The 22710-nt window shown below is 43.0% G+C and overlaps 1 protein-coding gene across 5 annotated transcripts in view; it reads right to left on the minus strand.

Moving 5' to 3' along the window:
- The window catches only part of TNIK (TRAF2 and NCK interacting kinase), a 388557-nt gene that overhangs the window by 147383 nt on the left and 218464 nt on the right, over positions 1-22710 (minus strand). For all 5 annotated transcript variants that reach the window (XM_044251788.1, XM_044251786.1, XM_044251789.1 and 2 more), the window contains exon 3: positions 10476-10532. In XM_044251788.1, coding sequence (XP_044107723.1) covers positions 10476-10532 — 57 coding nt within the window. The remainder of the gene's footprint in view (positions 1-10475; positions 10533-22710) is intronic.

A 22710-nucleotide genomic window follows, 5' to 3' on the forward strand; every position in this document is an offset into this window, starting at 1 on the left:
TCTAGCATAGAACCTTGATCTTGATCTTGTAAGTGGGCATACATTTTATTGGGCTACTATTTATCCCAATTTTTAGTCTAGGGCAGTGGTGGCAGCAAGTTAGCGGTATTGACAGGGAAACACTAGTAACTACAGGAACTTATTTATCCACTCGACAAGCAGTCTACCCTCTCACAACATGGCTATTGAAAAGCCCGAGTTACAATGCTTTCAAAAAGATAAAGACAACAACAGAGGCTATAGTTAGATTACAAAGTTCTAAGAGAAGGATGTCTTCTGTTTTGTAAATGGATTATTATGTCTTGAGAATTAAGCAAAAGAATCAGGCCCGCCAGGAAATAAACAACCTCTGGGTCATAATGAAAAACAAAATAATGGTACCAAATTGTCACAAATTTTAAAAGGGACTAGTTTTAATAAGCCAAGTCTGGTAAACAGGAAGAACTATTACTTCAGTCATAAATCTATTCCAAGTCAATTCATCATGTACCCTCAGACATTGCATATGGACTCTCTAAATATCAGTTATGTGAATGACAATAAGAATATCTATTTAAACCACCTCTCGGGCTTAGAAATTATGAAGTGCTTATTTAAGTATAGCTTTATTATCAAAATAAAGAAGACTTTCTTTCGCAAGATCACGGGAATCTATTGCTTAGTATTTGTGGTAGACTTGGATAGGGGAGGGGTGGAAAGGCCATGATGTTTGGCAGCCTCCCTCATGAGGAGATGGGAGCCCATTTCCTCTTCTTGTCTCTGGGCTCGGTCATGTGACTTGCTTTGGCCAATGGGACATTAGCAAATGTGAACTAACAGAAGCTGGAAAATTACTTGCAGACTGGGGCTAGCTCTCTCTAATTGCTTGTAGACAAACCTTCTGAGTGAGAAGGCAGGCCTGGCCTCCTGGAGGATGGCAAACCATGTAAGAAAAAGTGGTTTTCAAAGGCAAAGAAACAGATGTTTCTAGGAGATGCTTTTAAGCCACTGACTACCTCTGATGATAATACCATAGAATGATATGATACTGTGGTCAGAAAACAGAGCCAAAGCCAACCTTACGTAATGTTTGCTATGTACGAGATAACTGTGTATTTAATATGCAAAACAGCTCTACGAAGTAGATGATTAAATGATCCCATATAAGTGAGGAAAATTAATTTCAGGGAGGTTAAGAAATCCCCCAAATTCTTTTGTATCTTATATGTTAGAGCTAAGATTCAAAGCGAGATTCGTCTGACTCCAAAGCCAGTGCTACTTAAAATCTAGACAGAAGACCAGTTACCCATGGTGATAAAGCTGCTAATCATGAAGGAAGTGTTTGGGAGCATTTTAAGCCAGGGATAAAGAGAAACCTGCCCTTGGTCCTCCAATTAAAGAAACTTGTTAGCACACAATAGTACTTGCTTATGAATGACATCAGGGATTTTAAGTTGCGTATTTAATACAGGGAATATACTTTAAGCATCTACAATATGCTGGGATTGAAAAATGGAATTAAATAAGATACTTAATATTAGTGTGCTCTATGACAAAGAGTTTGCCCAATATTTAGGTCTCGATCCATGGAACAAAAATAAAACTGTGTAATAAAACTATGGTAAGTCAGGGGACTGGTCAGCCTGAACTCAGAAGAAAGTATGAGGCATAGAGACTCATATATGTCACTTGACCCTAGCCATGTGGGCACTGTTTGGAACCGCAGCTGTCGCTCTCCACAGCACGGGCCAGCCTTGGGCCTTAGGCGACTGTTTGTGTTAACTTCCCTATCCTTCTCAACTTCACTGTCACGGAATATGACACAAAGCTGAAGACAATTTATTGTTAAAGAATCACAGGCATTAGCATGTGAAGGGATGGTTGACATTTTCTAGGATGTAATTTTTAAATGTTTTAAAATAATTTGTAATTGTGAGATCCCTTCCTCCAGCGGAAGTTTTATTCAGGATGGTCACATACAGCATCATCAGAAACTGGATTTTAAAATCAGCAATATTTATTTTTATGAGCTTATGTCATTTCTCATTATAAAATTAATCGGTGACAACAAAGAAGCTGCTTTAGTGACTACAAAATTAGAGTTTTTGAAAGCAATACAAAAGTCACATATCAGCTTCAATATCTCATTAATTTTCAGGTTTGTTTTGTTTCCAAAGGAGAGAGAAAACCTACATTCCTAAGGCAAGTAGCTGCAAATTTCTCTTTTTAAAGTGAAGGCTTTGAAATTTCAGTGGAAATTCTTCTTACCGAATGAAATTCTGCACCCGAATGGAGGAACCTAGCAGTCTAAATGAAGAGGCTGCCATAGCCAGCATGTTTGTTTGTAGATAGCACACAGCTTGAGGTTTGTTTTGTATCACAGTTTATTAAATATGAAATGCACTAAAAATTAAATGATAATTAAGCATATATGTATCTCCTTGAATTATCTCACAGTGGGGTTATACACCTATAAATTATACTTTTACAGATCGAAAGAAACAGACCCAGCATGGTTCAAGGAGTCGCCTGAGCCTTAAAAGGACTGGAACTTGGCCGTGACCTCCTGCAGGCATACCTGGATTTGCTGTGCTGTTAACCTTAAGCGAATGAATGCATCCCATAGATTCGTAACCAATGACTGCATCCCAGGCGCAACGTTAAATGTTAATAGTACAACAATACAACGATGGGCGTCGCAGAGTCAAGCTCTGCCACAATGAAACTTACAATAGGCTAGTGGGGACACAGACAAAAATCAAAGAATGACACAGATGCACGGAAACTTACAAACAGGAGAGGTTATGGGCAACAAACCTAACTGGATGCATCGGGGGACACAGCACTAAGACTTTCAAGTTCCAGCTGAATTCTGAAGACCTTGTAGGGTTTACCCATTAAGGAAGAGAGAAAAATGTGATGTGTGACTAAGGAAGGAACTGTTCTTCTAGCAGAAAATTAGTGATTGCCAAGGCCCTGTAGCCAGAAGGACTGTGGCATGTAACCTCCTACAGGGATTGTTGGTACCATCGAGAGACAAAGGAAAATGTCTACATTTTATTTATTACAGTGTCACTGTAATAAGAGTAAAACACCCTGAACAGAACAACTACATATTTCTCTCAAATGCTTTCTTTATCAATAATTCTGCTTACTTCTCACACAAACTTAATGAGACAAGGGGTATTATCTACAAGGCGAGGTTAAGGGATGTGCCCAGGGTATGGAGCCCTGAAGTGTCAAAACGAGGATATCCCCAGATGCAAGTGCCGATCTGCAGGGCTCCCCTTGACCATGAGGCTGTGCTGTTCTCCCCTGCTGGGAAGAGCCGGCCCTCAGAGAAACCGCTAACGCCCCAATGTGCCTCTTTCTCACACCCAAGCCTCCACTGATGATGACTCCCAAGAAAACCATGAATTAAAAGGAAAAAAAACAAAAACAAAAACAAAAAACATTCTCAGGTAACCCAGAAGTAAAGGAGTTCTGCCCCTCATAGTGTTGTCACTAACTGGCCTAAAGTCAGCCATAAATGAAGTGGCTTATGTCGTCCTTAAGCCACCTCTCTGACATGTTGTGACTGCACATAGGACAAGCCTCCCCATCCAGGCCATCTGCCCAGTGTGCATGCACATATGCGGAGACCCAGGCACACGTAAGCCACCAAGCGGGATATATATAATCCGTAGGCAAGATGGGGGAGACGCGTAAGTGTGCACGTACCCAGCAGCTTGGCTTGTCGTTTTTAGAACTCTAGACGCTTTCCAAGTTCTACATGCTCTATGCCATACAGAACCAAAGCACTAAATACCTCCCAAAGCTAGAAGGTATTACGGAGACAAAAATAACCTTTCTTTATCTTTGCTAAACGTTCTCATCAGGTACTTTATCAGATGGTCTGTCTGCCAAAGACACCTACCTGAAGAACCACAAAGGAGTCCCAAAGAGGTGTGTTCAGAGGGGTCTCTGCAGCGGAGGGCCTGGACTGGGGATTCCCAGGCTCTGCGGAACCCGCGGGAGGGTCAGATTCCTGCAGCTGTGAGCACCCTTCTCTCAGGCCCACCAACGCAGAGCCAGATCGGAACTCACCCTCGGATCTCACAGAGCTGTCACTTTATCAGGAAACGTGAGCAGCCCAGATAGATACTTTCTCTTAAATTCTCTCTTAATACTTTCTGCACACTTTTTAAAAGTTCATCAGAACCGTGATTCAGTCATTGGTCAACTGCCTGGTAAATGTCTCTTACGCATGTTGCAATGTAAGATCCCAGAAGACAGTGTGCGCGTCCGTTCTCCTCACGGCTGTCACTCTAGAACATAGCACACGCATGCGTCCCTAAATGAATGACTACATGAATGACTGATTATGGCTTCCGTCTTCAGCTTCTGGAGGAATCTAGCCAAACATTCTCTCCTAGATTCTGCTCTACACTAAGTCGTCTTATATATGCTTGGGGTGAGGCTACTATTGTTCCTGGGAAGACTAATAACTCTGTAACTGAAGCTTACGACCAGGCTCCAGGTCTCTTTGAGGAGTAAGGAAGTGGTCTTCCAGGAGCCTCTGGCAGAGGGCTTTGCCCATAGTTAATGGGTTCAGTGAATGTTTGCTGGTGACGAAAGAGCAGAGTCAAACTATTCACACGGATTAATGAGTAGCTAACCCAGGGATGGTGCATCATTCATAGCACAGGCTGCCATCCCCACACTCTGATCTACTAATGACAGAAGTACAAGGTACTCTTAAAAATCCCCTTGCCATTCCAACTGCCTGCCCCACTCAGGTACCCACTGGATCTTTCCAGGACTAATAATTAGCATCATTTTTTGAGGACCTGTTGTGGGCTGGGCCCTAAAAATGATATCATTTTAGCCTCCACACAAGTTGGTGATGTGTGTATTTATACTAACACACAAGAAAAATGAGATTCAGCAAGGTCTGAAAGCTGCCCAAGGTTCCAGTCCGTAAGGAGGGCGGTACAGTGTGATCTGAGCTCTACTGAGTCAGCAGGCCAAGCTGCAGGGGTACGCCCTCAGCTTTCATTCCTACAACTGGGCTGTGGGGAGGGTGGAGACACCCTAATTGGCTGAATTTGAATTTCAACTCTGCCATTTACTATCTGTGGGCCTTGGGCAAGTTACTCAGGCTCTTTATGCCCTCAATCACTCATTCATGAAATGAACACAGTAGCAGTGTCCACTAATGGGAGCTGTTTTCAGGATCAAATGAGCTAACATGTGGTTAACAAAGTACAGCAGTGTTTGGCACAGGGTAAGTACGGAGCCATTTTTATTTTGACCATGGCTGCTGTTGTTGTTTTACTATTATTAATAATGCTATGTTCTATGCTACCAATCACTCCACCAAATGGCCTCTCTTCAAGAGGGAGGAACCAAACTGGTTGGAGCAGTGTGTCCTCTGACTCTTACTAACGACTCAGAATTAAACACCTTTTTTTTTTCTTCAGCCACTGAACCCATTAACTATGTTCAAAGCCCTCTGCCAGAGGCTCCTGGGAGACCACTTCCTTACTCCTCAAAGAGAGCTGGAGCCTGGTCATCTGCTTCAGTTACAGGAATTCAGCAGGCAAGACAGAAATATAAACTCAGTCAAGCAGGGTTTAAAATGGGTCCTCCTAGTAAGCAAACGTTTATAAATGCTTATTGAATAAACTAATGGAAAAATTCACACTAAATTAAACACTAAGTGCCCTTCTATCTTAACTGGAGACCTACAGCAATGCGGTGGAGAGGATGGACTTTAAGGATAGAGTTAAGATGCTCAGGCTGTGGGGTGCGTGGGTCAGTGGGTGGGTGGGTGGGTTAAGTCTCTGCTTTTGGCTCAGGTCATGATCTCACGATCCTGGGATCGAGCCCCGAGTGGGCTCTCAGCTCAGCAGGGAGTCTGCTTCCCTCTCTCTCTTTGCCTGCCTCTCTGCCTACTTGTGATTGCTGTCTGTCTAATAAATTAAAAAAATCTTTAAAAAATAAAATAAAATAAAATGCTCAGGCTGAAATAGTCACTCCCCACGTACATGTTACACTGAGCAGGATACTTAATATGCCTGGTCTTCTCATGGTGCTTCTCAATGGTGCTGTTAATGGAAGCTGTTTGGTAGGTTGCCGAAAGGGTTAAATAATCAATATATAGGGAGGATTTAAAAGAGTTCTGGCTCACAATAATCACCAATGTTAGTTACCATTATTACTACTTTTGGCTGAAACATTACAAAGGCCCCGGAGAGGTTCTCTACTTAAGGACCACATCGGTTTTAAGCACATTCACTACAATGATATTTGCTATCACCGTGGTCTAATTCTCCTAGTTTTGCCTACTCAGCTACCTTCCCACTCTCTTCTCAAATATCTCTCTTGTTTCCTTTGAGGAATCATCCTTTCCAAACTTTGGTCTTTTTAGGTTCCAGGGCCAGGGACGCAGTCCAGATACGGAGGAAGGAAAACAAGGTTGGTTCAAGGGTTGACCCAAGCTGATATTTGGACTGGCACTTGGCTGGGACTAACAATAAAGAAGGCATCAGAACACGGACCTGGATTGTTGGTGGGAAGAAAGCAGAGCCAAGCAATGGAGAGAAAGAAAGTTCCTAATCACATCATCTGACTTCTAGTAAATTCCATCCTCATCTTCATTTGGTTTGAGTGGGCTTTGAGTACTAGAACCCAAGCTGTGCTGAGTAGTAAGATTAGAACCAATTTCTGTAAAGGTGAGAACCTATGATACTAAGTTAGGATCTCCTTAAGTCCTATGTGGACTTCAAGGTATCATTGCAAAGGGACTAGTTTACACCAGGAATTTTTACCCAAATGAAAATGAAGATTATTTACAGGGTTATCAAAGAACCACAGTCCCTTCACATATGTTGGCCAGGAAGCAGTGAATAAAAAAGCCTAGAAAAGTGCCCCTCTGACTTTCAGGAATTTGGAGTTCCTTGAGGGGCTTGTAAAAAAGGCGGATTCAGAGACCCCACCCAGAATTATACAGCAGTTCTAGAAATCTGCATTTCTCATAAATACCACCGGAGGGCTGACCGTTCACGGACATTGGTAGTCCACTTTGAGAAACACTACCCGAGAGGGCCCAGTTTTGTTTAGATATTGTAGGCAAATCTGGAGTACACAAACCCAGCTGGGAAGGAATCCCCAGAAAGCTGCGAAATGAAGAAATTCTCATAATTATTTCAGGAACTAAAACAACTTCAAAGACTGAGTCTGAGTTGGAGTACTAATTCTGAAGCAAATATTGGCAAATTTGGAAGTGTCTCAGCTCTAAAACCAGAAGAGCAGAAGCATTATATCCAGTTCTTTCTGTGGCTAGTTTCTATTAGGAGAAAAGAGAGGGGGGGGGAGAGGAAGTGGTGTAGAGTAAAAACAATAATCTAAAAATTGATTTCATGCTTATGGTTTTATCAATTTCATTACAATCAACTATAGTAACTGCAGTAGATCACTGCAAACAATTAACAAAGACGACCTCTGAGAATTCATCTCGGTTTTTAGCGGAGCAGCTATAATGAGCACAATTATAATAATTGGTAAGAAGCTTTTACAGCATTCCATAATACACAAAAGACAACATGGCAAAATGAAATAGATTGTTTTCCGAGGCTACCACACAAGTTTCACAAAGGAAATCTTATGCTGACTGTAACGTGTACAGGGGTGATACAAGAGTCACTTGATGCTGTATCAGACATCATGGGAATTGAGAAAACTATCTCCTGATGTGAGGCTTATATTTATCTTTGTTAAGGGTCAGTGCTTATAAAACAGTCCGTGATGTGTATGAATCAGGGAAACTACCCAGCCTTTTCAACAAGGGTTCCCTAAGAAAATTCAGTCCAAGTCCCATAAAGCATCCCCTGTACACAATGGACTGACTTTCCTATGTCCTGACAACAGCCTTAGCTCTGTACCATCCTCTGGGGGGGCTGAGAAAAGAGTCTCTCATATTCATTTTCTGCAGGGCTTTGCTATCTTGCGAACCTAGTTTAGAAAGGCTAACTGATACTCCTTCAACTGAAAATACATATGCTGGGATAAATAGCTCTGTTGATTTCAAAACAAGGTGGCCTAACAAGAGTAAGTGGTTCTTCAAGCATCTTAAAGTCTCAAAAATAGAACCAGAAACAATGTCAGTAATAGGCAATGCTCTCAAGTCCTACTTTATGCATCAATATACAACTTTGAGCACTGAGATTAAAGGTAGAAATCACTGCAGTTCCACGGAACCACACAACAGAACTTTCCAGCATGAATGTCTTGCAATGTCTACACCCAATAACTGTTAAATTGCCAAGTGCACTGCATTATGTGGAGAGCCTATTCAATCTAAGGAAAATAGAATATCATGATTTCGGCAGAACTGCACAATAAATTCTGACTTGTTTTGTGTATAAAAGCTTTGTAAAAGGCTTACATATTTATAATGGATTTCTCTGTAGAGACTGATAGTAGCTGATCTTGACTTTTGTGTTAGATCTGCTAACTGATCACAGCAATACCCATTCTCCTTCCACAACTAACAGAATGAGATTTTTAAAATTATGTTAGTCACCATATAGCACATCATTAGTGTTTGATGTAGCGTTCCATGATTCATTGTGTGCTCATTACAACCCCTGCCTTCCTTAATACCCATCACCAGGCTACCCCATTCCCACAGCCCCCTCCCCTCTGAAACCCTCAGATTATTTCCCGGAGTCCACAGTCCCTCATGGTTCGTCTCCCCGCTCTGATTCCCCCTCTTCAGTTTTTCCTTGCTTTTCCTAATGTCCTCCGTGCTTTTCCTTATGTTCCACGTATGAGTGAAACCATATTTTTAATTGCACCTAACTGTACCAGTTGGGAAAATAAAAGACTGCATTTCCCAGTTTGCCTTGCATCTAGGTATAGCCAACGAAAGCAGAAGTTAAATAGAAATGTATACAAGTAGGAAAGATTCTAGTGGAAGGAGCTCTTTTCTGTACCCTTCTGCTTCCACCCAGTCACTCTCCCTGTCTTGCTGCCAAAGAATGGGATCCATGGAAATTGACAACCAGCTTGAACCTGGAGTGCGGAAGCTGCAGGGCCACATTGTTGCATAAACCTGGGCTGTAGATTCCGCAATCCTTTTAACACCAGAGAGGGAGACGCTTAGGCCTTTCTTATTTTGAGTTCTCTGTTTCAGGTGGCAGAACCTAAACGTAATTAATATAAAATACCTGCAGTTTCTTATTCAGTAAAGGCCAAGTGAATCAATAAACTAACAGGGATCAAATATTTGAACGGATTTGCAACCTTTGAAATTTGAATAATGAATTTATTTGTATTTATATAGCAAAAAATGTATTTATTATATTGATTTATCAAATACATAATTCAAATAAAAGGAGAAATAAAAGGAAGCAGTACTTTATCTAATGCCAATAAACATGAGAATAATTTTCTGCAGGCAAAGAAGACATACAATTTAAAGACAAATTCAGATCAGTAATAAGGAAGGAAAGGAAGTCAGTACAATGTGTGGTATAAATGAACATTAGTGAAATTAGTATTCTGGGAGATGTGTACTATATGATATATATACTTAACAAAGGTAACAGACTGGGCCAGAAGAGACACGGACTGAAATCTGACAGGCAGATATATTGCTTGCCTTTTTAAATTTGCATGTTGGTTTTTGATATTGTGGTGTGATTCATTCATTCTATGTCTATTTACATTGAATAAACCACTTCCGGGCTGAATGGAAGACTTTGGTCTTTTAGCTTTTATGTAGGGCAGGCAGACATCTTAGAAAAATCCCCACAACAATAGAAAATTATTAACATGCTTTTGATGTCCAGTGAGTCCTTTCAAGTCTAATTTTTGCTCTATACTCTCAAAAAGGCATTAAAATATTTTAAATAAACCTAGCAAAAAGGACTGAAAGCATGAGATTATATTTAGAATAAAGTCTATTCCTTCGATTGCTTTTGATCACCCAGGCAGAAATTTTATTTCAGTGTTGCTCCATAATAATAAGAATTTTTGGTTGTGGGGATTATCTGGTCGATATTTTGGAGGAGGAAAATATTCATGTGAAATTTCCTAATCAAGCTGCAGTAGCTACCCAAACTTTTTCTACTCCAGTGTTAGGTGGACCTTTGGGGAAATTGCTAAGATCCATCTCTTCTGTGTAATCTCAGTATTATTCTTTTAATACCTTCAAATCCGTGTTCTGTCTTCATATGCAAATGTACGTGGTTGTGTTTATGTAAATTTTCAACACACATTATCCACTCTAACTACATAAGGCAGTGGGTGGGTATCTAATTTAATTAGGGTGATTTATCCATGGTCTTCTCAGTCTGCTGTTCAAGACTCTTAACTGCTTTATGTTAAGTTCAGTGGGGAAAGACTTTAGATGTTTAAGAAGTTTCTATCTCTGAAAAATGATTTTTTTATCACTAATTTCTCTATCACAAATATATAGCCACTGAGATGGCAAGATAAAGATACATTACCCCTGTGACGTCCATAACTTTAATGGCTGCAAGCTGGCCCGTTTTAACATGACGACCCTGTAAAGGAAAAAAATAATAATAAAAGGCTTTAGTTCTGATAAGCAATATCCATATTCAGTTCCACCCATAGCAAACAATTACCTAGATCACTGTTACAAAATACAGTTGGGGAAACGCACACCACACACACACACACACACATCTTAAAATCTTTAAGGATCAATTTCCATTCAGTGTTTACTTTGTAAAACATCTCCATCACTTTGTTTTTGGGTTTGCTTTCATGGTGATTGTTAAGTTAACCAAAAAAGGTAATGTTGAATAATTTGGTTCTATCTTCGGTCCCAGGTGGTAGGTAAGGGCTTGCGTGGGAGGAAGGGGAGGTAGGCCTGGGTGGTGGGGACATAAGTATCTCCTTTGTCAGGAAATACTCAGTATGTGAAGAAACTTTAGTTTCCTTGATTATGAAAATATCTTGGATTTTAACAGTCTCAACTGGATAGGATTCTGCTCTTGCTTGAGATCGTAGATGTATCCTTATCTTAAAAGTGAGCCTAAAATAAAACAGATAGTAACAAGTCCAAATTTGTGATCAAAGAGGCAGCGTTGAGGGTGAGCCTCTGTGGCCCAAGGCAGGCCTCTTGGCCTTGGGAACAACCCCAGAGTGTCAACCACAGAGAGTCAGAAGAGCATTGGGTGTGTGAGAGGACAAAGCCAGAACAGAAGCTTTCTCTTGAATTTTTGATTCTGAAACCCTTGCTCCTTGAGAAACTTGAAGTCTACATGCAACTCTCAGAAGGTAGAGAGGACAGTCAACGCACGTTACTTCTAAATGCATTTTATATGTGGCTTCTAAAGTACATTTCCGCTAGGACTGCTACCAGGCAGTAATATTATACCGCCAAGATGAGCTGGGTTCAAATACCAGCTGCATGACCTTAGACCAGTCCCCTGACCTTCCCTCACCTTCCAGGCTTCAGTTTCCTCATCTGAAAAACGGAGACCGAAGTACCTGACTCCTAGCATTGCAGTGGGGGCTGAATGTGATAACGTAGCTATAGCGTGTGGCGGTGCCCGGCACAGGGGAGGTGTCCGCGGATGTGGCCTACAATTAGTTATGACCCTATCTTGTGATTAATGTTAAATGCTGTCTTTCTTCCTAGCTTATATGTTTCATGAAGGCCAGGGCCATGTCTCATCATTGTATTTCAGTGTCTGGAGTGGTGGGCGCTCACCTCACAGCCGGAGTGGTATGGTTATGGTGATGGAGGCATGGATGCTTGTAGCAGGGAAGAGGGGATAGGTTTGGTGCTGTCTGTCCCTTTTCTTCTCATGTATCTCAGCTTTTTACACCTATTGACTCTGATTCTGGTAGTGCTTCCCTTCACCCTTCGACCTCCCATTCTGCTCCCCTCCTCCTTGGTCAGGAAAGAGCTAAAAGAAGGAGGTGTCAACTCCATAACCCAAAAGGATCAAGGGCACAGCCCCTCCTACCTCTTTCAACTTCCAAGACAGTAAGGGAAGGGCCTGGAGTGCTACTGCACAGAGCCCTGGACTGGAATTCCAGAGGCCTGGTTCTTGTCCAGGTTCTGCCCATGCCCAACAGGTTCACGGGGGAGAAGTGATGTAACTCATCTGGGCCCTAGTTTCCCTGTCTGCAGAATACGGGGGAATAGGGCTCCGTGGTTGGGGGAGGCGGAAGGTATCCTTGTTACCACCACCCCTTTCCACCCCAAGGAACACTTAGGAATGCAGTTTCCAGAGGCCAGGAATACCGACTTCCTGCAGAGATACTCTCACACCAGGGAGAAGTAGCTAGCAATAGTGTCCTCTGTCGATAAGCACGGAATGACTCCCGAGCTGTCCGGGTCCCAGTAAGAGTCTAGGATGCTGCAATGATGACCCTGGCAAAGGAATCAGCAGCTTTTCTGTGGGAATACAGTTGACTCTTGAACAATGTGAGGGTTAGAGGGTCTGACCATACCCCCGCCACCAAAAATCCATGTACAACTCTGATTCCTCAAAAACTTAACTTCTACTAGTCTACTATTGACGGAAAGCTTTATTGCTAACATAAAGCAGTTGATTAACCTACACCTTGTACGTTGTGTGTGTTATATACTATGTTCTTACATTAAGGTAAGCTAGAGAAAATAAAATGTTATTAAGAAGATCATAAGGAAGCAAAAATACATTTACAGTATGTCCTGTAAAAAATCTGCTCTACGCAGACCTATACAGTCCAAAGTCACGCTGTTCAGGGGACAGCTGCCTCAAGTCTTCAACATAAGGGCCAGCAATCATACCTCAAACGATGGCGGTTTCTCTGCTAAAGCACTAACGGGGGGTAGGGAAACTGAAGACAAATACAGAGCAACTGGTGGGTGTCCTCTAGCCGATTCACCCTGCAGTTCTGCTACGGGCTTCATACAGCCAGACACAGGCGAACACCTGCTTGTATGGCTGCCTGTGACTCAGCCCTCTCCCTACCATACCACCTCGGGGGGCTCCCATCTGCTCTCATTCTGGGGTCCTTGAGATGAAACTATTTGACTATTTGTGTTCTCTCACTGTACAATATTGTTTCTTGCCTCTCTGGTAATGTGTTTTCTTGGCCCAAGATACCCTTCTCCTCCTGAATCCACAGTAAAGTTACTCAGTCCTCTTAGATTCAACTCAAGTATCACCTCCTCTGAAACCTCACTGCCAATACCTTTTCCCCTCCGTGCTACCAATGAACATGTCCGTAGAGTCTATGACTGCACTGAGCCCAAAGGACCGGTGGTCCCTCCTGTCCTCTCTGTTTTTCTTTCCCACTCTCCCTTCCTTGTCTTCTGACTTCATTTGCAACAGAACCTGGACCCTCCACACCCCACCAAAAAGAAGGATAAATCTTAAATGGAATCCTTCTGATTTAAGCAGGGGCTTGACCCGCAAAGTCTGATCCGCTCTGCCCACCACATCTTTCTCTTCCTCTTTGGGGGCCCTTGAGGCATCTCTGTTGATACACAGTTTGAGAAACACTAATTTGATCTTTAACTCCTTAAGAAACAGGGAATCCTCTTGGAATGAATAATTTATTACAAGGACACGTCAACACCTAGTTCTTTCCACCAGCAGGCTGGGAGCCTAGCACATCTAGCCCTTGGCCCAGGCCCAAGGCCGGGGAGCAGATAGAATACAAGTGATCCACTTGAGATTTCAAACCCAAGTTGGCATGGGGCAGTCCTTGCTGTGAGAGAAGGAAATGAAATACCTGCTACTTTTTTGAATGGAAGGTATAATGTTGGTTTTTGTGTGTGTGTGTGTGTGTGTTTGTCTTTGTTTTTATTCTAGTAATGGCTAATAATGTCATCGAAGGGGATACTGCGGAAGAGAATAACCTACTTGTTTCCCATTTTTAATTTCACTCCCAAGCTGCAGAACCGTTCTGGATGGTTCTGACAGATGACTGAATAGTACACCTCAGGATGGCAGTTCGGGCTTAAATGAGATCCTGGAGATGGAACAATTAGCAGTCTCAGCTCAGTCCCAGGCAAAGACATCCCCCGCACTCTGGAACAGGAAGGCTGCTGAGCTGTCAACCTTTGACAGAGGAGGGCCACAAAGGAGGCCGCCTACCATGAGGTACCTTTTACATCACTGGAGAATGTCAACCTAAATTAGAATCCAGATTAAGGCCGACTTTGAGGGAATAGCTGGGAGTCAGCGGACCTAAAGATCACTAGAAACCTGAGGCACAGTCATTGTTCGGACACTGTTTAAAGAAGCAACTTCATAAAATCACAAATAAATTGAGTTGGAAGAGCCCCTAAGGTGCCTAATCCAATACCCTTTTAGAGATGAGGCCCAAACCTCACAGTTAATGAGAACCTACACACAGGACATTTTCTCCTCTCTCTCACTTCTGCCATCCAGCTCTTGAAATAAAACTTCTTATTATGAAAGGTTAAGAGATTTTTTTTAAAAAAGATTTTATTTATTTATTTATTTATTTGATAGACAGAGATCACAAGTAGGCAGAGAGGCAGGCAGAGAGAGAAGGGGAAGCAGGCTCCCCGCTGAGGAGAGAGCCCGATGTGGGGCTCGATCCCAGGACCCTGAGATCACGACCTGAGCCGAAGGCAGACACTTTAACCCACTGAGCCACCCAGGAGCCCCAAAAGTTTTAAGAGATTTTAAAAAAATTTTCTTTTCATATTTTACTTCACTGGAGTTAAACATCAAACTGTTCATCTCTATTTCGGGTAAGCTTTTACAAAATAGTATTTTTTGTTTGAGGGCAAGGCAACAGGGGAGGATGTTTTTATTATAGGAAAATTTTAAAGTGAAAATTTAACATTACTCCTAATTTTAATTTATTTCCATTTATGAAGTCATGAAAAACACAAACACAGACGCCATCTAAATTTTAATCTAAAAATGCATATTCAGCCAAGGACAAAAACATTTTTAATTCTGGGGTGGATTTTAAAGGGAGACAAAGGGTTAAAGATTTTTTCTCTACAAAAATTAGAAAAAAATATCTTGTTGGACTGCAGTGCTGAGTCATTTTTTAATAAAAGAAAGAAGGTTTTTTCCCCTGAAATAACCAACAAGAACAAAAATAAAAGACTAAATCTTAGGTAAAAAGCATAATTGTTATTCCAGTAGGACCCAAAGCCTATTGTCCATCCTGTCGTCAAGCGTCAAGCAGGCCCACAAGGAAGGAGGAAGAATGGGCAGCAGATGGAGGAGAACAAAAGGTGTGGGGTCACTCGGAACTGGGGGGTTGTGGTCCGGCCCCATCCTCAGACACACATTCTGCCCCCCTTCTTCCTTTCTTCTCCCTCACACCTGACGTTAAAAAAATACATATATGCTGATTCTTGTTCATTACAAAATAACACTGCAGCGAAATCTAAATCAAAATCACTCAATGATTATAGAACTCCACCCCTTTACCTCCTCCCTACAATGAATGCACAAGAAAAACAATGGTTTTGCCCGAAATAGCCCTGGAAGCCTTGGCTCTGTTATTGCTGTCCTTTACTAGGGAACAGCAAGGTGGCTTTAGAGCCGCTAGCCTCAGGCTAGCCTGGAAGAAAGAGCACTTTGATTTCTAGGTCACTGAAATACATTTGTTTCCAGCGGAGCACGGGAGCAAACTGGGTTTGTGGAAAATGAAGACACTCTACCCACTATTTCCTTCCCTGCTGTCCAAGGACTCACACACAGGTAGAATGGAGTTAGCAAATCGTATTTAGCTTTGATTAGATCTCGCCTTTATTGAGGAAGATGTCTTCACTATCCTAATTGTGAGCAAGTGCCCTATCTTCATGTTTCCACAACACCCTACAAGAACCCTACTGCTATCCAACATTGCGATTTTCAACAGGTGCATCACAAGAACCATGAAAACTGGGGCACCTGGCTGGCTCAGTTGGTAGAGCACGTGACTCTTGATCTCGGGGTCGAGAATTCAAGCCTCATGTTGGGCAAGAGCTTACTCAAAAACAAAGAAAGAGACAAAAACAAACAAACAAACAAACAAAAAACCCATAGAGAACCATGACAATAAATCAAATCAAATAGAAAAAAGAATCAGTGTAGCACACATGGTTATGGCTATTCTTCTATGTATCAAATGTCATGGTTATGCCTGTCTATCTATCTGTCTGTCTGCCTATCTATCTACTTAGCATTGATGCTATAGCACAACATCCAGATTCTCCCTTCAAAACTGAAACATCTGATGGCTCTTAGTCAGTTTGATCTCTGGGAATAGGCTTCAAACACAAAAGCACTACCAAAGTCATGCTCTTTCCTGGAGACAGCCAAACCAATGACTGGTTGACAGCCTTCTTGCCTTACAGTGGGACAATTCTGAGGGACCATCTTAATTCCTGACCTCCGCTAGGGATGGCCGTGGTGTCTGTAAGACTGCATTGAGGTTATACTCTTTCTTCCACACAATTCTATTTTCTTCATAGGTTTAGACCCTAAGACCACTCCCCAATAAAATTTCTGCATGTAAATCTCCATCTCAGGTACCGTTTCTAGGGGGAACTCTAAGACAGTCAGTGACAGGAATGGCCCCAGGAAACCGACTCTAAGAGTAGCTGTCAAGGAGACCCCCATCCCTGGTGTCAGTGGCTCTTGGCCAGCCCTTGGCCCATTGTGTCATGGTCAAGATGTTCACTCAGGGGACATCTTGGAGAACTGGAGTAGGATAGAGGTGTCAGAGAATACACTAGTGACTCCAACATTTCAGACATTAGAGAGGTCCGGAAGAAAGAGTAGTTTTTTGGTTTTTTAAGATTTTATTTATTTATTTGACCGACGGAGATCACAAGTAGGCAGAAAGGCAGGCAGAGAGGGAGGTGGAGGCAGGCTCCCTGCTGAGCAGAGAGCCCGATCGATCCCAGAGCCCTGGGATCATGACCTGAGCTGAAGGCAGAGGCTTAACCCAATGAGCCACCCAGGTGCCCCAAAAGAGTAGTTTTAAAATACAGAATCAAATGGCTTTTGCTGAGAGTCCCTGATGTACTAGAGAAAAACAATGAAAAGCCAAGAGCAATTAATCACCAACCAAAGGCAACCTGTGAAAATCATCCAGGAAGTGAGGTTAAATCCTGAGGCCTGTCTTTAAATAAGATACGAACATCACTGCTATGGGCTCAGAGGGGTTGGGGAAATCAGAGTTTCAAGCTCTCAAGGGCATCAGCTGGGATGTCTCCATTCCAACCTTCAGAGTCTTATTCTTTCCCAGTTAGACTTGAATTGGGGATTCAACCTTTTTCTTCTACCTTGGTAATTAATTCCTGGGCCTGCTCCTCAGCTTTTCTACTCTCAGAATGTAGAATATAAGACTTTTTTTTTTTTTTTTAAATGGCATCCAAAATTTTGGTAAAGGGACAACAGTAGCGGCCAAGCCTGAGAAAGTCATGGTAGGCATGCTTCAGACATCTCAAGTTGCTCCACTGGGTCAGCTACATAGACCAGCAAAGATGCTATCCAAGGAGAAGAGAAGTCAAATGGGCAGGAGAGGAGGGAAATGAGGAGCCTAGGTGGCACCCATCAGATAAGATGCAACTGGGGGCTTCTTACAACTTTATCAAGGAAAAGAGACGGGCTAGAATACTAAAGAAGCTGTTTCCAGACTTCTACAAAACAAGCAGGTCCAGGCATCACAAGGGATTGCCTGTAATGGCCAGTGTGGAGTGCCATCCAGGTCCTTTCTTCAGGACTGAAGTGTTCTGCTTCTCTTCAGGAGCTGCTCCTCACCAAGGAGCACGGAACCCAGGGTCATGCTCCCTGCCTAAAGTAATGGCCCTTACGTGGAGGCCACAAGCATTCAATGACTGGTCGATATAGGAATATAAAAGCCTACACCACTTATGTCAAGATGGAACAATTCTGGGGGGCCATCCCAGCTCCAAGGCTCCTTTCTGGGATTCTTGGGATCTTGTACGTGCATTCAATTTCTTCTGCTCAAATCTATCTTCACCCTCCCATAGGTATTGATTCTGAGAGCACTCCCCAAAATACTTCCAACAATCTCTATCCTCAACATTTGTTTCCCAGGGAACTCAGTCAAAGACTCCATCCTTGGGGCACCTGGGTGGCTCAGTCAGTTAAGCGTCTTCCTTTGGCTCAGTTTCCAATCCCAGGGTCCTGGGATGTAGCCCTGCTAGATCCCGGCTTCATGCTCAGTGGGGAGACTGCTTCTCCCTCTTCTCCCTACTCATGCTCTCTGTCGCTATCTCTGTGGTTATCTCCGTCTCTTGCTCTCTTGAATAAGTAAAATCTTAAAAACAAAATGAAACAAACAAAAAAGATTCCATCTTTCCACACACCTTCATCCCCTCCTTTCCTTTCCCCTCCCTCCCTTCCTTCCCCTCTCTTTATCTATCTATCCTTCTTTCTTTCTTTCCATTCTTTCTTCCTTCCTTCTTTTCTTTTCTTTTCTTAATTTTCTCTCTTTCTTGGTAGCAATGAACAATATTTCTTACTGGATTTGAGGTGAAAGTTTTTTTTCACAAAAACTCTTATCTAAAGGATGAACAGAATGAACTAAGTCAAGTAATGAGAAATATATTCAGATAACGGGAACAGCATGTTCAAAGGTCCTGTTATCCTATAGTTCTTAGAGCATTTCAGTAACTATAAGCAGGCCAGTATGGCAGAGCAGAGAGAGGGTGTCCAGCAAGCCTCACAGGCTACTTTGAGCAGTTCCACCTTTATCCTAAGACAAATGGGCAGCCACTTTGCTGAAGCAAGGGTATAAAGTCACCAAGTCTGCATTTTGAAAAGATTGTTCTAGGGGCAGGGCAGACAACAGAGGAAACAGAAACGATGTTGGAAAAATAACATCTATAATGTCACTTAGTAATTAATTCAGCTGAGAAAAGATGGCAACTTGGATTAGGATGGAAGCAAGGGAGAGGGTGAAAAGTGGATGGGACCAGAGATTTTCCCCAGGGCTTGGGAATGGCTTGGATACATATTTACCCTGCACCTCCCACAGTGCTTGGCACAGCAGGGACTCAGAGTAAATATTTGCTAACTAGTGGACGGAAACAAGTAGTGAGGGCTGAGGGCTGTATTCAGGTTCTTGGCCAACACCATCCATATGTCCACATCAGTTTCTCCCAGTTCCCCCAATTTGTATCCAGGGCCAGAGTGTACGGGAGCAGATGGGGTGGGGCTGTGAGCAAGAATTTCAATCATCTCACTCATAAATAAGACATGAGAAGCTGAATTTAGTGGATGAAGTTCCGAGGCCAATCTACTTCCCCTCCACAGATCAGAGAGGCTAGCAACTGGTTGTAGCTTTCCCTCTAAGCTCTAACGACGACAGCGAAGGTGAATTCTGGATGTGCCACAGTTACGACGAAAGCATAGTTAAGACACCTCCCTGCACGTCTTCAAGAACACTACCTTTCTCGGATACAACATGTCTTGAGGCACAGAAGTAGACAAAACAACCTCGTGAAAAGATTCCAAAGATCCTCCCAATCAAGGAACAAGAATGGTCACAGGATATATTTGGACCAATGTCTACTCCTAGGATTTCCCCAGGTTAAATAAGGACTTTATCTTTCCTCGGCCTGCTATGCCATCCATCAGTAGCTTTAAAAAGTCCTGCTCTCTGTCTCCACAGAGCTGTGATCCAGCCTCCACCACTCCCAGACTTGTGGCAAGGATGAAGCAAGGCATCCAATCAGGCCAGTTCCCAAGCAACCGCTCCCCATCTCAACACGGCTCCCTGTGAATTCCTCTGCTTGGCCCCTGTGCCAGGCAGAAAATGGATTGTTTTCAAGATTGTTCAGGGCTGGGCCAACTGAGACCTGAGGCTTGCTCGCAGACACAGGGTGGGGAAGAAAAGACTGTCTCATTTTGCTTTGTTAGAAACTAGGATTCCTATCTACAGGGCTGCCAGTTTGGCTCATGGATAAATCAAAATGGATGATTAAAGGGAAAAAAAAAAATCAAAGAGTCACAATTTTTAGCAGACAATAGTTAATGTATGCAGATTCCATGGCAGGGAGCCTGAAGCCTGTACCCAGGAAAGGCACGCAGAGCTCAAGTGACAGCAGTGACGAGGCAGACGGGGAGGCAGGGTGATGAGAGCTCAAAAAAGTAGCAGAACCAGTCTCTTGGCCATGGCCGTCAGCCAAGAACATACTTCCCAGTAACCTCTTCTCTCAACTCCCCCCACCGAAAAAGGGAGCACAAAACCAAAGACCTTATAGGCTCCCCTCTAATTTATGCCACTGAATTATCACAATCTTTGGTGGCTCTTGTATGTTAATTTCTGGGAAGACAACTCCTCCCAGAAATTTCAACCTCCAGGATGGAGGGGTGCACAAGATGGAGAAAGAATGAGTGTCTGTAGCCAACCCCTAAGCCTCCCAGTGTCCCACCCTCACCCTCCTGCCCCGCCCCCAAAGCCTTCCCTATTCCCTGAGTCAGGGTGGTCCCTGCAGAGATAGATGGCTTTTAAAAACCCTGGTTCCCGGACACCACTCCAGGATGAAATATATACAAACTTCAGTAAAAGGAGGAAAATAAGGAGCCTGTGGCATTTATATTTTTCTAGATAAGTCAGAGGTATTCAACTTAAGTAGGTTTCTTTAAGATTTTTAGTGGAAAAATATCCTTAATGAAATGTTCTTAATTTTTAAAACATAAAAGTAAACAACTTTATGTTGATTCTCGATGGTTATTTTTGTGGTTTTTTTTAAGCTGGGGTTTTTCTTTCAGGTGAGATTTTACTACTCTGCCATCTGAGCATCCAAGCACAGTGACTTTTTTTTTTTTTTAAATCAATTAACTAACATAGAGTGTATTATTAATTTCAGAGCACAGTGTCTCAAAATACATGGGTACTGCATGATAGAGAGGTCAGTAATCCCCTTAAGATCCAAAGATGGGCTGCCCTTGATGCAGTCTCTGCAAGTACAGTGCCACAGCGGACAGCTCTTAAGAGCCTATCATAGGCCGTGTGAATGATATTGGAACCAACTTGCTTCTCCCTTGAGTTCCCTGAGGCCCCAGTGTCTTGGACCTTTAGTCCACCAGGCAAACGGCTGCCGTATAGTAGAACCAAAAGCTCCTCAAAGGCAGGGACTTGGCCTTATGTCTGCTTAAGTCTGTCATTGCCTAGGACACCATCTGGCAAAGAGTAGGCATAAATCACACCTGGAAACATGAAGTTTCTAGGCCTAGTGGACCTTGTAAGCTGCCTCAAATGACGGTGAATGGAGAGACTCCAGTGATCCATCATGGCTTAACTTGGGAGAAGTATGAGAGAATTTTGAGAAATGTCTACTTAAGAGTGGCAGATAAATCTTCTCTTAAGAAATACGCGACTGTAAGAATGGCTCTCAGTGTGCTGACTGAAGGAAAAGGCCACATGGCCTGATATGAGCATTTTGCTCAAGAAGGTCTTGTTGTTTTTCTTTTCCAAGTGCAAACCAACACACTGGTCACTGGAGTGAGGCCCGGAGGTGGGAGGAGAGACGTTAGCATTCTGTAGTCCATGATCTCACAGTTTACCTGACTGAGGAAACGATCAGGGAGAGAAAGAGATGACAAGAAGGGAAGCCAGGCCCGGACTCTGCCCTGCTCAAGTTCCTCCATCTCCGCCTTCCGTTTTCCTGAGAGAATACGAACCCAAGGACAGGTCCAGCTGTCCTAGAGAAGGGCAGCTCATTTTGTCAGATTTTGAGTCAGCATCTCTCTCAGTACAGACTACTTCAGGGGGCAACTCCGTCTTCCCCTCCGGATCTCTGACAGGCCCTTCTGCTCACTCCGTCCCATTTCCCAGCGGCTGATTAAGAAGATATATTATGTTCTCTCCCCAGGCCCGCATCGGCTTGTCAGTGACAACCCAACAAGAGCCCTGTCTTTTTCTGTCTTTTTGAAGATTTACAACCACGTGGTCAGGACAGGGTGGGTTGGCTATGCACCACGAGGCACCATAGGCAGCAAGGCAGAGATAAATAATACTGATGACGATAAGAAAAACAGTGCTGCATTTCATTTCACCTAATTTATGGCTTCAATAGGAAGCCGTTCTACCCACAGTACCTCAGGGTTCCTTAATAACAGTGCGTCTGTGGCAGCAGCAAGATCAGGTCTGGAAGCTTGGAGTTAGGGGGAAAGAAGGATGGCACCAGGGTGGTAAGGGAAAAACCAAGGGAAAGGACCACAGCTATCATTCTCCGGTAGCAGGGACACAAAGAGGGACGCACTTGACTCTTCATCAGGGCTGTTGATGAATAAACTCTCTCCCACAGTGTCCTCAAACCTCCAGAAGTTTTAATTAAAACAGAAGAAATGTCAGCAGGAGAAGCACTGGAATATAATTAGGGCCCACTAAATCTGAAGTAACGTGGGGAAGAAAAGAGTAGGAATGAAAGGGAAGCTTTCATGTTCTTACTGAATCCTTGCTCTGCTGCTGACACAAAAATCAATTTCAATAGGCTTTAGTTTTATCTGAGCAGGAACGCAGGCGACAGATGAAATTTAGTGAGCAATTTACTGGAGTCATAATGATTCTCATGGAAAAAAAAGACTACAATGAGTGCTTCCAACCAAATGCCTCCTCTGTAAGGACTCTGCAAATGTGTATGTGCATAGATAGCTGGTATGGGTATGGGGGTGGGGGTAGGTGTACGCATGGGTATGTGGGTACGTGTATGGATTTGGGTATGGGTGTGGGTATAGGTGTGAGGATGGGTATGCA

Source organism: Neovison vison, chromosome 6 (assembly GCF_020171115.1).
Source record: "Neovison vison isolate M4711 chromosome 6, ASM_NN_V1, whole genome shotgun sequence".
Taxonomy (NCBI): domain Eukaryota; kingdom Metazoa; phylum Chordata; class Mammalia; order Carnivora; family Mustelidae; genus Neogale; species Neogale vison.